The sequence below is a fragment of the Sceloporus undulatus genome, chromosome 9, assembly GCF_019175285.1.
Source record: "Sceloporus undulatus isolate JIND9_A2432 ecotype Alabama chromosome 9, SceUnd_v1.1, whole genome shotgun sequence".
NCBI classification, from domain to species: Eukaryota; Metazoa; Chordata; class Lepidosauria; order Squamata; family Phrynosomatidae; genus Sceloporus; species Sceloporus undulatus.
In genome coordinates this window covers 33,225,346-33,238,309 of record NC_056530.1, presented here as the reverse complement: position 1 = coordinate 33,238,309, position 12,964 = coordinate 33,225,346, and the positions used below count along the sequence as shown (strand labels likewise).

General features: G+C 41.0%; 1 protein-coding gene across 1 annotated transcript in view; it reads right to left on the bottom strand.

Annotated features, from left to right (window-relative positions):
• Window positions 1-12,964, bottom strand: part of LOC121916161 (V-set and immunoglobulin domain-containing protein 8-like) — a 20,174-nt gene that overhangs the window by 3,871 nt on the left and 3,339 nt on the right. Inside the window, exons 2-6 of the mRNA XM_042440975.1 lie at window positions 9,525-9,703; window positions 8,683-8,884; window positions 5,476-5,640; window positions 3,749-3,871; window positions 1,218-1,440 (exon numbers count right to left, since the gene is read on the bottom strand). Of these exons, the coding sequence (XP_042296909.1) occupies window positions 1,218-1,440; window positions 3,749-3,871; window positions 5,476-5,640; window positions 8,683-8,884; window positions 9,525-9,703 (892 nt within the window). The remainder of the gene's footprint in view (window positions 1-1,217; window positions 1,441-3,748; window positions 3,872-5,475; window positions 5,641-8,682; window positions 8,885-9,524; window positions 9,704-12,964) is intronic.

Here is a 12,964-nt window from a genome sequence, read left to right as displayed (position 1 = left end):
GTCCTTTTGGGAGACATTTAACCTATTGTATGGCACAGGTATCTCCATGGCTAAACTCGCATTGCAGAAACAATCCAGTTTGACACCACTTTAGCTGCTACCAAAAATGCTACAACAAATGGCAGTTCCCAGAATTCCATAGCATTGAGCCCTGGCAGTTAAAGTGGTGTCAAACCGGATTGTTTCTGCAGTATGTTTTGGACCATAGTTATGTTAATCCAGGAGAACTTGCCCATGTCGAGTCTAAAACTGCATCTGCATGGCAGAAATAATACAACTTGACACCGCTTTAACTGCCATGGCTCAATGCTATAGAATCCTGGGAGTTGTAGTTTTGTGCAACACTTAGCCTTCTCTGCCAGAGAGCTCTAGTGCAGCAACGAACTACAAATCGCAGGATTCCATAGCACTGAGCTATCGCAGTTAAAGCAGCGTGCGTTATGATCAACGATTGGTTTAAGATATGGAAAGTCTTTGACTATTTCAATTTTCTCATCATCTGCATCAAATTTGTCCTCTGTGGTCATTATTTTTGTTTTCTTAATGTTCAATAGTAAGCCTGGTTTAGCACTTTCCTCTATGACTTTCCTTTGTAATGGTTCCAAGCCTTTTGTTATTTCCTGATAGCAGTACAATGTCATCTGCATAGCTTAGATTATTGATGTCCCTTCCTCCAATTTTTAGTTCCTTCCTCCAAGTTGAAATCTGCTCATTGTGGGATATTTTTTGTGTACGAGTTGAACAGGACAAGATTATTTCTGCAGTGCAGATGCATCCTAAGCAGTCCTCCAGGGGAACCAGCTGCCTACAATTTGGTATTAAATTATCTTTGGCTACAAACTAAACCGTGGGGTGTGGTGGCTTAGTGGTTAAGATGCCAATTCTAATCACTGGCAGATCGGATGGTTGGCAATTTGAGGCCAGAGTGCCGCATGATGGGGCAAGCTCCCATCACTAGTCCAAGCTTCTGCCAACCTAGCAGTTTGAAAGCATGAAAATGCAAGTAGATAAATAGGTACCAATTCAGTGGGAAGGTAACAGCATTTGGTGCAGTCATGCAGGCCACATGACCACTAGAGCAGCCCTTGGATAACGCTGGCTCTTTGGCTGGGTAACGGAGATGATCACCGTTCCCTACAGTCGGTTATGGCTAGACATTCATGTCAAGGGATTACCTTTACCTTTACTAACTAAACCCATTGTGCAATGGTGCTCACCAGATTTCACTGCCCTTGGTCTCCATGCACTCCTGCTTCATCTCAGGGCCGGAACCGCAAGAGCAACAGCAGTCCCAGAAGTAATCGTCCCCACAGTAGCAACCGGGGCACTGCCCCGTCCCACAACAGCACCACCAGCACCAGGTCACACCACTTGCGATGAGGGCCAAGCCCAGGAGACCGACGACAACTGATCCACCGATGATCCAATGTTGGTAGATACCTGCAAAGTGGGGTAAGGGATTTTAGGTAGGGATGGAAAGACATCTGTATGAACAGAGGTTTTAAACAATGTTCTCCACTTGTAGTTCTCGGACGCTATCAGCAAGCCTATCACTTTCCCGTTACTGGGAAGGAGAGGTCAATTTGCTTTGACCTATACGAATAAATGTGCACATGTCAAAATGCATATCTGTAAAAAATGTGCCTAACTAAAAGTCAACATGTATATTAGGGAAAGTTGGCACCAAAAGGTGCTGAAATTGCCATGTGCTTCTGTGAATAATATTATGAAGCAGCGCCAGAAGGAAAATACAGCCAGGATTTTGAGAGATTGAGATTTTCACATCATTAATTTTAGGGGGAAAGTGCTATATCTTTATTATCACTATATAACATTCTTCAAGGAGCTCAAGGCTACAGAATTATGATCTCTCTGCTATTTTAGATTCACAGCAACCTTGTTATATAGAATAGGAAAACAGCGAAAGAAAGATTTTAATTTCTCCCATATTCTTGTTTCAGGATCTCCCATATTATAGTTTTGATGTAGATTTGAACCTGGATCTCCCAAATTCTAACCATCTTTACTAAGGTACTATCCTCCAAATGTCTGGGCTTCAGCTCCCAGTAGACAAGCCAACATAGTTGGTAGCCCATCAGCAATCTGGGTTGATGGAAGCTAAATGGACAACATGGAGACGATTATGTTGGAGAAAGCTACTCTATTGCAAATCTTTCTCTCTCAATTTTCTGCTGGAAAATAGAGAAGTGGCCCAAGAGCCCATATTGTGAGATATAATAGTGAATATGGACTTTATCACACAGGGAAAATTTGGGGTTTAAACAGCGAAAATCACATGGAAATCACACAACCATAATTAACATTTTCATACAATATCACGACTAAAGTGCCATTATACCAGGAATAATTAGGCAATAAACAGCAACAAATGAATCATGGGGAAATAATGTCCTGAGATTACTCATTAATAGTTATTAGTTTTATTAGCCCTACCAAAGATAATATTATTGCTACCATTTTAAAAAGTCGTTACTTTCCCATTTCTAAAAAATAACAAAAATAAATACTTTGGGATCATTCAAAGAGACCTCAAGGATCATGCAATCCAACCCCATTTTGCCATGCAATCAGAGCACCCCAAAATGATGGCCATCCATCCTCTGATTAAAGACCTCCAAAGAAGGAGATTCCACTGCACTTTGAGGGAGTGTTTTCCACTGTCTATCAGCTCTTACTGTCAAGAAGTTCCTCTTAATGTTAAGGCGTAACTTCTTTTCCTGTAGCTTGCACCCATTGCTCCAGATCCTATTCTCTGGAGCAGGAGAAAACAAACTTGCTCCATCCTCAAGATGACATCCCTTCAAATACTTACACAGGGCTATCATATCACCTCTTAACCGTCTTTTCTATAGGCTGAGCATACCCAGCTCCCTATGTCTCTCCTCATAGGACTTTATGGTTTCTAGACCTTTCACCATTTTAGTTGCCCTCCTTTGGACATGCTCCAGCTTCTCAACATCCTTTTTGAATTGTGGTGCCTAGAACTGGGCACAGTATTCCAGGTGAGGCCTGATCAAAGCAGAATAGCGTGGCACCATTACTTCCCTTGATCTAGACACTATACTTGTAGTGATGCAAGTATTGATGCCAGGATCACATTGTCCTTTTTAGCTGCCACAACACACTTGTTGACTCATTTTCAATTTGTGGCCTACTAGGACACCTAGATCCCTTTCATATGTAGTCTTCTTAAGCCAGGTGTCCCTCATCCTATATCTAAGCATTTCATATTTTTTTCCTACCTAAGTGTGCAGTACCTTACATTTCTCTGTGTTGAATTTCATTTTGTTAGCTTTGGCCCAGCTTTCTAATCTATTAAGGTCATATTGAATTTTGATCTTGCCCACTGGAGTGTTAGTTACTCCTCTTAATTTGGTGCCATCTGCAAATTTGATAAGTATGCCCCCAATTCTGTCATCCAAGTCATTGATAAAGAAGTTGAATAGAATTGGGCCCAGGACAGAGCCCTGTGGGACCCCACTGTTCACTTCTCTCCAGCATGAAAAGGAACTACTGTTGAGCACCCTTTGGCTTTGGCCGGTCAACCAGTTACAAATCCACTCCGCTCTGGGCCCACAATAAACTCCAACTCCTAGAATTCCATAGCTTTGAGCCGGGGCAGTTAAAGCAATGCCAAACCGGGTTATTTCCCCAGTGTGGATGAAGTCAATGACAAATAATGATAATTATAAGGACTTCCTCCCAATCTCTTTGTCAAGCATCTTACCTCCACTGAAGTAGATATCCACAGAGCAATAGGCCACCCCGACATTATTGCCCACGCGGCACTGATAGGTACCCACATGATCTTCGCCCAAATCGTAAATGTGGAGATCACCTGGGCTGGAGCCTGCTTGAAGAAATGGAAGATTAAGTGTTGATTTCAGCCAAAATGCCAGGTTTAGATTTTTTAGCCTGGCACTGCAGGCTGAATAACACTGAGTATATGCACAATATAGCGATAGCAATAGCATTTACATTTCTATGCCACTTATCAGCAAACTCGGCATGCCCTAAGTGTTTTACAACATGTAAGCCAATTGCCCCCAATAAGCTGGGTACTCATTTTACTGACTTACAAAAGGATGGAAGGCTGAGTGGACCTTGGAGCCCTCCTTTAGGAGCGAACGTACAATATTGTGGCTAAAGTACCAGCACTGAACCACTGCGCCACCAGACCTTGATATGCTCTTATGCTACTTTATAACTCATAGGTTAGGAAAGGTGAGAAAGTTTAGAAAAGAATTAAAATTTTATAAAAAGAAGTTTTAAATAATTTAAAAACATGCAAAGCATTCATATACAAATACAGCCCAAAAAAGGAAGAAAGGAATTAACTCTCAAGTCACAGCCTTCATTCACAGGAAGCACAGGTCCACAGTAGTATTTCAATTTGTCTAGAAACCAAAGCCCCTGAAAATCCATTCAAAATCTAGGAAAAAAAGTGGTGTTCACTTGCATGCTAATGAAATAAATACAACACAAGTAGGGTTTTTTTTAATGGAAAGGTGTGCTATTAAATAAATAAATAAATAAATATGCTTCTTTATAGAGCATTGTGTTCTATAACACAAACTCAAAATCATAATTGCTTTGAATTCCTCTAAATTCTGAATTCATAGAATCATAGAGATGGAAGAGACTTCAAGGTCCATCCAGTCAAACCCCATTCTGCCATGCAGGAACACACAATTAAAGCTTCCCTGACAGATGGCCATTCAGCCTGTGTTTAAAGATCTCCAAAGAAGAAGACTCCATCACTCTGCAAGGGAGCCAGTTCCACTGTTGAACAGCTCTTACTGTCAGGATGGAAGTTCTTTCTAATGTTGAGATGGAATCTCCTTTCCTGTAGCTTGCATCTATTGCTCCGTGTCCTGTTCTCTGGAACAGCAGAAAACAAGCTTACTCCCTCCTCAATGTGACACATCCCTTCAAATATTTAAACAGGGCTGTCATATCACCTCTTAGCCTTCTCTTTCCCAGGCTAAACATAGCCAGCTCCCTAAGTCTCTCCTCCTAAAAGGCATGGTTTCCCTGACCTTTCACCATTTTAGTCACTCTCTTTTGGACACGCTCCAGCTTCTCAACATCCTCTTGAAATGTGGTGCCCAGAACTAGATGCATTATTCCAGGTGAGGCCTGACCAAAGCAAAATAGAGTGGTGCTATTACTTTTCTCATGCAATGATCTCTCCTGGAAAGCTACTTTTGCCCTGTCTTCTCTATCATGAATGTGCCTTGTACGTGCCTAGAGTTTCAAATCATAGGCTCTAAGTACCCAGTCCTTCCGCAGGTCTTTCATCAATTTTTCTCTTCATTTCTCTAGTAGCTCTGAGAATAACACATCTGCTTTGATTGAGAGTTCCTGCATGGCAGGGGGTTGGACTGGATGGCCCTTGTGGTTTCTTCCAACTCTATGATGTTATGATCCTTCCCCACAGATGCGACTACTCACCCATAGATCCTCCAGGAGGCAGCCTGCCCCTGAACTTGTGTTCGCCCATCATGGACCAGTGATAGCTGAGAGGTGGAGAGCCCACAGAAGCAAAGCAGCGCAATATGATGTCCTGCCCATAAGTAATGTCCCCAATTATCCAGCATTGGGGGACTGCTGGCCTTTCTGGTAGGTAAGCAGAAAGAAGACATCACTAGCGTAATTATTATTATACCAATGGCATCAGAGAGAGAACAAATCCAAAAGATCAGAAAATGGGAACCGGTGATGGAAAAAAACTCTCTTCTGTCTGAGACCCTGGAGAACTATTGCCAGTGAGAGTACACAGCCCTGGGCTAAATGGACAAACAGTCTCATCTGCTATAAGGCAGCATGTGTATATGTTTGTGCCTTCAAGCCACCTTTCAATTTATGAGGATCCCATAAACTTCATAGGGCTTTCTTAGTCAAGGAAACCTCAGAGGTGGTTTTACTGATCAGGTCATGGTTTCACTAGGTTTGATGTCACCATGTGCAACTCTTTCCTCTGAAATACAACCAACAGCACCTGTTATTCATTGGCAGTCTTCCATCCAAGTACTAACCAGGGTACTAACTGCTTTGCTTCCAAGATCAGATGGGATTTGATGCATTTGGGCTATTTAGACCAGCATCTTATTCAAATTCAGAACCATGATGAATGGAAACCTACCTCATTTTCAGGATGAAGTAGAGTTTAGTGATAAAGTAAAGATACTTCATTTATTATTATAGTGTTTGGGCAGGCTATGAATAAATCATTTATTATTATTATTTTATTATATGTGCTGTGCGCAGAAGGCCTCAGGTTACATCCCTGGTATCTCCACCAAAAGGTCAGGTAGGAGGTGATGAGAAAGACCTTTCTCATCCTGAAATACATAGAGTGGGCTCTTGTCATCTGCTGGGATTTGGTTCCAGGACTTCCCAGGGATAGCAAAAATCCGTGGATGCTCAGTCCATTAAATACAATGGCATAGTAAAATGGTGTCCCTTATATAAAATGGCAAATCAAGGTTTGCTTATTGGAATATATACTTGTTTTTTTAATATTTGACATTGTAGATGCTTGATCCATGGACAAAAAATTTCTAGAATATTATATTATTATTATTATTTTATATTATTATATTATTATTATCTTATATCCTACCTTTCTCCCAGCATAGGGACTCAAAGCGGCGCTAACAGCAAATTCAAAACAATACAATTGAATATGGTATGGAGGGCCGCACTGTACTTGAGAGCCTTGACCCGTAGCCTGACCTGAATAAGGTAGCTCCAAGTCCTATTATCCGGTTTGGAAGCAAGGACAAAAAAATTATTATAATGTTTTAATTGTTATTTATTATGTGGGGATTTAAGATGTTAAGGGAGTTAGGGAATAATTTTCAGGAATGTATTGTATTGTAGGTATTTAATTTTTTGCTTGTAAGACGCCTTGATCCTGGTGGAGAGGTGGCATATAAATAAATAATAAATAATAATAAATAAATAAATAAATTTAATAAGTCACCAGCATCTGTCCATCCCCTTTTTATTGGATTCAACAGTCCTCCTCCAGAGGGCCATACTGGGAGGTGCGAGGGGTAAGCCACCATAGGTGTTGAACCACTGTTTCCAACATCTACCCTTTGGCAGAAACAGGTTGTGGCATTCAACATGTGCCCTTTAATTCAAACCGCATGAAAAACTATGTTATATCATCTAGTTTTGCGTTTATATTATAACTTAAAAGTATAATTTTTAATTTTGCTGGTGTGTTATGGCACGTTACAGATTGGCCCATCAGGCGCACGCCATCGTGCCGTCTTCGCGCGAGGAGGGCAATTCCTGAGCACTTGCCCCTCGCCCATAACGACTATGTCAACTAGCGGTTGCTGCATACAGATGGGCACGCCATTTTGATGTCGCGGACGCCCAGCGTCTGGACGTGTTGCGCACCGGAAGTGGCGCCGCAAGTGGCACCTTCACCTTGCGGAGCCCTTCCAGGGCCCATGAAGAAGCACCATTTCGGCGTTCTTGTTTGCTGCGGGAACCGCACGGTTTGGCTGCTGCGGTTCCCAGACGCAGCAACCATCAGAAATAATAACTCCCTCCTGCCCTTATGTTCAACTTGAATGTTGAATCCCAAATTTTATCTGAGGAAGCAGGAAGGAAGGTTGTCTTATGTTTGGTTGCATGTACTACCTAGATGCTTAGAACACCTTGGGCTGAATCCTACTGGTAGACCCAACTGGAGTAGACACATTATAAATGGGATTTACATAAATGTTGAATTCATCATTCAACAGTTGATCCCATGAGTCTGCTATACTCATGGCCCTTGTTTTTAAGAGTAATAACCTTGGAAAAGTCTCATGCTCTCAGCCTCCGAGGAAAGCAATGGCAAACCTCCTCTGAATAAATCTTGCCAAGAAAAACCCAAAACCTTAGCATTGCCATACGTTGGAACCGTCTTGAAGGCACATAACACACACAAGAACTAAGAATTACAGTATATACTCGACTATAAGTCGACCTCATGTATAAGTCGAGGGCAGGTTTTGGGAGCAAAATAATGGATTTTGATATGACCCTTGGATAAGTCGAGGGTCAAGCTTAGAGACATGTAACAAAGGATCTAAATGATGAAGCAAAGGAAAACAATGTCAAAGAACCTACAAAATTATGGCAGGCATAAATGTTTTGGCTAAAGGCTGGATGGAAGAGAGAGTAGAGGGAGGTCGGTGCTTTTAGGAAAGATTGTAATCTTGTCTTTTACCAGGGGATGGTTCCCTTTTTAATAGTAGTTAAAGTATAGTATTTACATTGACCCATGGATAAGTAACCTAGGTTTTTGGGGTCAATTTTTTGACTCAAATTTCTAGGCATATGCATGAGTATATACAGTACTCCAAAAACAAGGCCTTCAGTCCAACTTCAGTATAATTCCTAGCTGGGCTGAATTATTTGACTGCCTTTATAAAGAAACTCCGTGAAGATGTTGCATCTTCTTAAGCAAGCTTAAGCAGAGCCTTGTAAAGTTACTTCTCGGGACTTTATCTCCCAGGATCCTTCTGTATTCCCCCACCCAGCAGGGCCAATAGTCAAATAAACTGTCCCAAACTCTAGTTTATTATTATTATTAGTTAAAGGCATAATATTCATCATCCTCCACACCAAGGGAAAAGGTTAAAGAAGATCCACCTTGTACCGTGATGGTCACTCTGTGGCTGGCTTCCGTAGTTTTCTTGACCTTGCATTCGTATGTGGCTGAATCTGTGATCTGAACATCACTCAGTTGCATAGAGGCATCATATAGGCTGGGATCTGCTGAAGTGAATCCCACACGCCGCTGGAGATCAGGAGGCCCAGGATAGATTATACGATGATCGTGGTAACTGAGGAGCTTTTGAGGATTCAAAATACGATTAAGAAAACGAAGGAAAATAAGTTATATAGAGCACTGGGTCTGTATGTACTTTATAAATAAATAAATAAATAAATAAATAAATAAATAACAACAACAACAACAATAATAAACTTGCACAGAAAAAGCACAGGAAAAATTATTCCAATAATAATAATAGTACAGGTAATAATAATCAGACTGACCATACATACTGAATGAGACAGTACCATTTTTTCCATATTTCCAGATCGTACCATTGTTTTAATATAAATGACCGTTTTGTCCAGTTTTCAAGGAAAATGCCCTGTTATGTTGCAAAAAAATGGTTTAAAGATCCCTGTTTGAAACTGCGTTTGTCTTAAGGTTTTGGGGGGCTAAAGTTTTATCACTTGCAATACTTGTTCACTGAACTCCTGGTGAGGAAAAAGCAGTTCTTAATTTATTCTTATCAAAACAAATAAAGGACATTCTCATCCTGCTTAACTCGGACTTAGTCCCATATAGGACCATATAGGGCTTACTGCTACAAAAGCATGCGCTACTAGCAGTGCAGGAGCAGCAGCTAGACCAGAGAGTCTAGTATTTCCCAGCCAGCTGGCCTGAAGAAGAAGGCTAAATACTGTAATCCCAAACTCACCGGATTATCCTGGGGATAGGGGCCAGGCTTCACTTGCTTCCATTCAATGTCCCAGTCATTGTCTGGGGTATTATCTTCAGGATCGGAAACAAAAGGGCATCCCAATTTGATTGACTCCCCTTTGGGCAGATAGATGACCTTCTGCCCATTTTCACTGATTCTCACAGCACCAGTCGCTGCTAAAAAAAAGAACACATGCCAAAGTGTACATGGTTTTTATTCTACCATGGTCCCAAACACAGTAGCATTCCTAATGCAATCATCTTCCAGGTTATATTGTCAATAACATGCTCAGGCACCCAACAATTCATTAAAGCCCTAAATTGCATAGGGATGCTTCTGGTACTAAAAGTTTCTCATGCATGGGACTGAAGCTGGAACCATCTCTATGGCCTGTTACAGACTGCCAAAATAAAGCTGCTTCAGGTCTCTTTGGAGGTATGCTATTTAAATGATGCATGGGTCCGAAGAGTCCAGAGGTTGTGCCAAAGCCACACTCCATTTCCAAGCACTGGAGTGAAGCTTTGGTGCAGCTTCCGGATTCTTAGGATGCATGCATCATTTAAACAGCATACCTCCAAAGAGACCCGAAGCAGCTTTATTTTGGCAGTCTGTAACAGGCCTATGAATCATAACAAGCAGGGCCTGTAATGAAATGTCTGGCAATGGGTCCTCCAGTCCTGGACATACAGCCAGCCTTCCTCATCCATGGATTTGTTTTATCCACAGATTCAAGTTTCCACATCTTGAAAATATTCCCCAAAAGTATAAATTCCAAATAACAAACCTTGATGTTCTAACTAGTCATATTACGTATGTATTTTAAGTTTAACTCAGTAACATTTGAGCCTTGCTCTTATTTCCATCTGTCTTTACAGAATTCAACTATTTTCGACCATTCATTTATAAGTAACCTTCTCCACATCCTTATGCCTTAAACACACCATCAATTTGTCCATTTTTATTATGTCTGTTAATTTGAGTAACCATTCATCTATTGGTGGTGTTTCTGAACTTTTCCAGTATTGAGCTGTAGTTAATCTTGCAGCAGTTATTACATATAAAAGAACTCTCCAATACTTTATTTCAATATCTGGAGGGATCTTATCTAACATATTCAACAGATATATTTCTGGCCTCATCTCATACTTAATCTTTAACTTCTTTTCTAGTGTACACAATATAATTCTTCCCAATGAATTTCTAGTCCATCACCTTTGGCCATGACTACACAACATGTATCTATAGCTTACATTGTGCTTTTTTGGTTTCTACCACACTGGGTTTGTTGTTGTTTTTTTCTTCCTACAGTTTTCTATTTCTGCAAATATTGGGGTTCTTCTCAACCTACCGCCACTCCTTCTGAGCATGAATGATCTCATTTAAACTACATAGTGATCTCGCAAATGGCATTCACAGATACTGTAATGGTATGATTACTACATGGGATTTCTAGATTTAGAAGAAGGATGTCTGGGGCAGCAGTAGGGTAGCAGATTTCTCGGTTTGAGCTTTCCATCCTGAAGAATAGCTGCCAACTACACTACCAGAAAAAGGAAGCTGAACTAGAGAAGTGTTGAATCCGATGCAAATGAGTTCCCCTCTTCCATTCAGGGCTGTATTCCTATGGAGAAAACTGACTGGAGGAGCGGGGTAGGATAGTGGTGGCCAATGGGGCCAGAAAAAAAGAAGGCTTCTCCCTTTTCTCATTCGGACAATTCTTTTTTCCCCTTAGGATGATAAAATCACAGTTTTAAGAGACCCCAAGGCCAGTCAATAACCCCAGTTGCATGGCAGAACCTCTCCAGCATCCCGACAGCATCCCCGACAGATGGCTAAGAAGGAGACTCTACCAACTCGAGGAGGTGGGTTCCACTGTCAAAATGGCTCTACTGTCAGGAAGTTTCCTCCTAATGTGAGGTGGAATCTCTTTTCCTGTACTTGAATCAATTGGCTCCGGGTCCTAATCTCTGGAGCAGCGAAACAAGCTGCTTCATCTGCAATATGACAAGTCCCTGTTAAATCGTTTAACACGGCTATCATTCTTCTTAACCCTCTTCACCTGCTCTTCTCCAGGCTAAACATCCCCAGCTCCCTAAGTCTCTCTTCATAAGATATGGTTTCCAGACCCTTCACTATTTTGGTTACCCTCCTCTGGACACACTCCATCTTCTCAACATCCTTTTTGAATTGCGGTGCCCCAAACTGGACATAGTATTCCTGACTAAAGCACAACAGAGTGGCACTATTACTTCCCTTGATCCAGACACTATAATTCTATTGATGCATCCTACAATTGCATTGGCCTTTTTAACTGCCGCATCACACTGTTGACTCATGTTCAACTTGTGATCTACTAGGACTCCTAGATCCTTTTCACATGTAGTTTTGTTAAGCCAAATGTCCCCATCCTATATCTATGCATTTCATTTTTTCATCCTAAGTGCAGTACCATACATTTCTCACTGTTGAAGTTAATTTTGTTAGTTTTGGCCCAGCTTTTCAGTCTATTCAGGTCATTTTAAATTTTGATCCTTTTCCCATATGAACTGACTTTTCATTCTTCCTCACACCCTTCTTTCCGTTTTATTTTCTGCCCAGAGAAATCTGGAAATCATACTGAAAGCAGTGCAATATTAATCCTCAGGCCAAACATTGCCTTTCTCTCTCTTACAGTCTCATCATGCTTATAGTATCTCATTTTTTTCTATAAAAACTGATATCAATGTCATTTTTATTTCACTTTTATACAGTGAGCTCTTGGTATCTGCTGGGGTTTGGTTCCAGGACCCCCCATAGATACCAAAATCGGTGGATGCTCAAGTCCCATTCTATACAGTGGCATAGTAAAATGGTGTCCCTTATATCAAAGGGCAATAGCAAGGTTTGCTTTAGGGATTTATTTATTTTTTGAATATTTGCAAGCCATGGAAGGCTGAATCCGTGGATTAAAAATGTCAACTGTACAAAATATTGCCATTACAATTTGATGCAGAAATAATCTGGAACAGAACTCCACACCTTCCTCTGCATCTTTTCTCTCTCTCATTCATACAGCTTTTTTCTTGTTGTGGTTTGTCATAACCTGTTCTGAAAACTGAGATCACTGTCTCAGATTAAGGTAATAAAAGGGTATGATAATAGTTAGGGATCACTCAGGAACTTGTTCTGCAACTCTATCCAATAATTAAAATCATGAGAGAGCATCCTTTCCAACAGTCCCTGTTTAGTAGGAATCCTCTTGAAATTCTGGACCTAAATCTCAGGAAATCCTTCCTCCTGTTGATGCTTTGACCCAATGGGAAGAAATGCCAACAAACAGTTTGCATATTACCCCACCGTTGTCCAAAAATACAATTTGGGAGTGGAAGGATATTGCTCCAAGCCTTGGCTGCAATTTGTTTTTGCTTCTGAACATAGCTCTGTCAGGTATGCTTTGA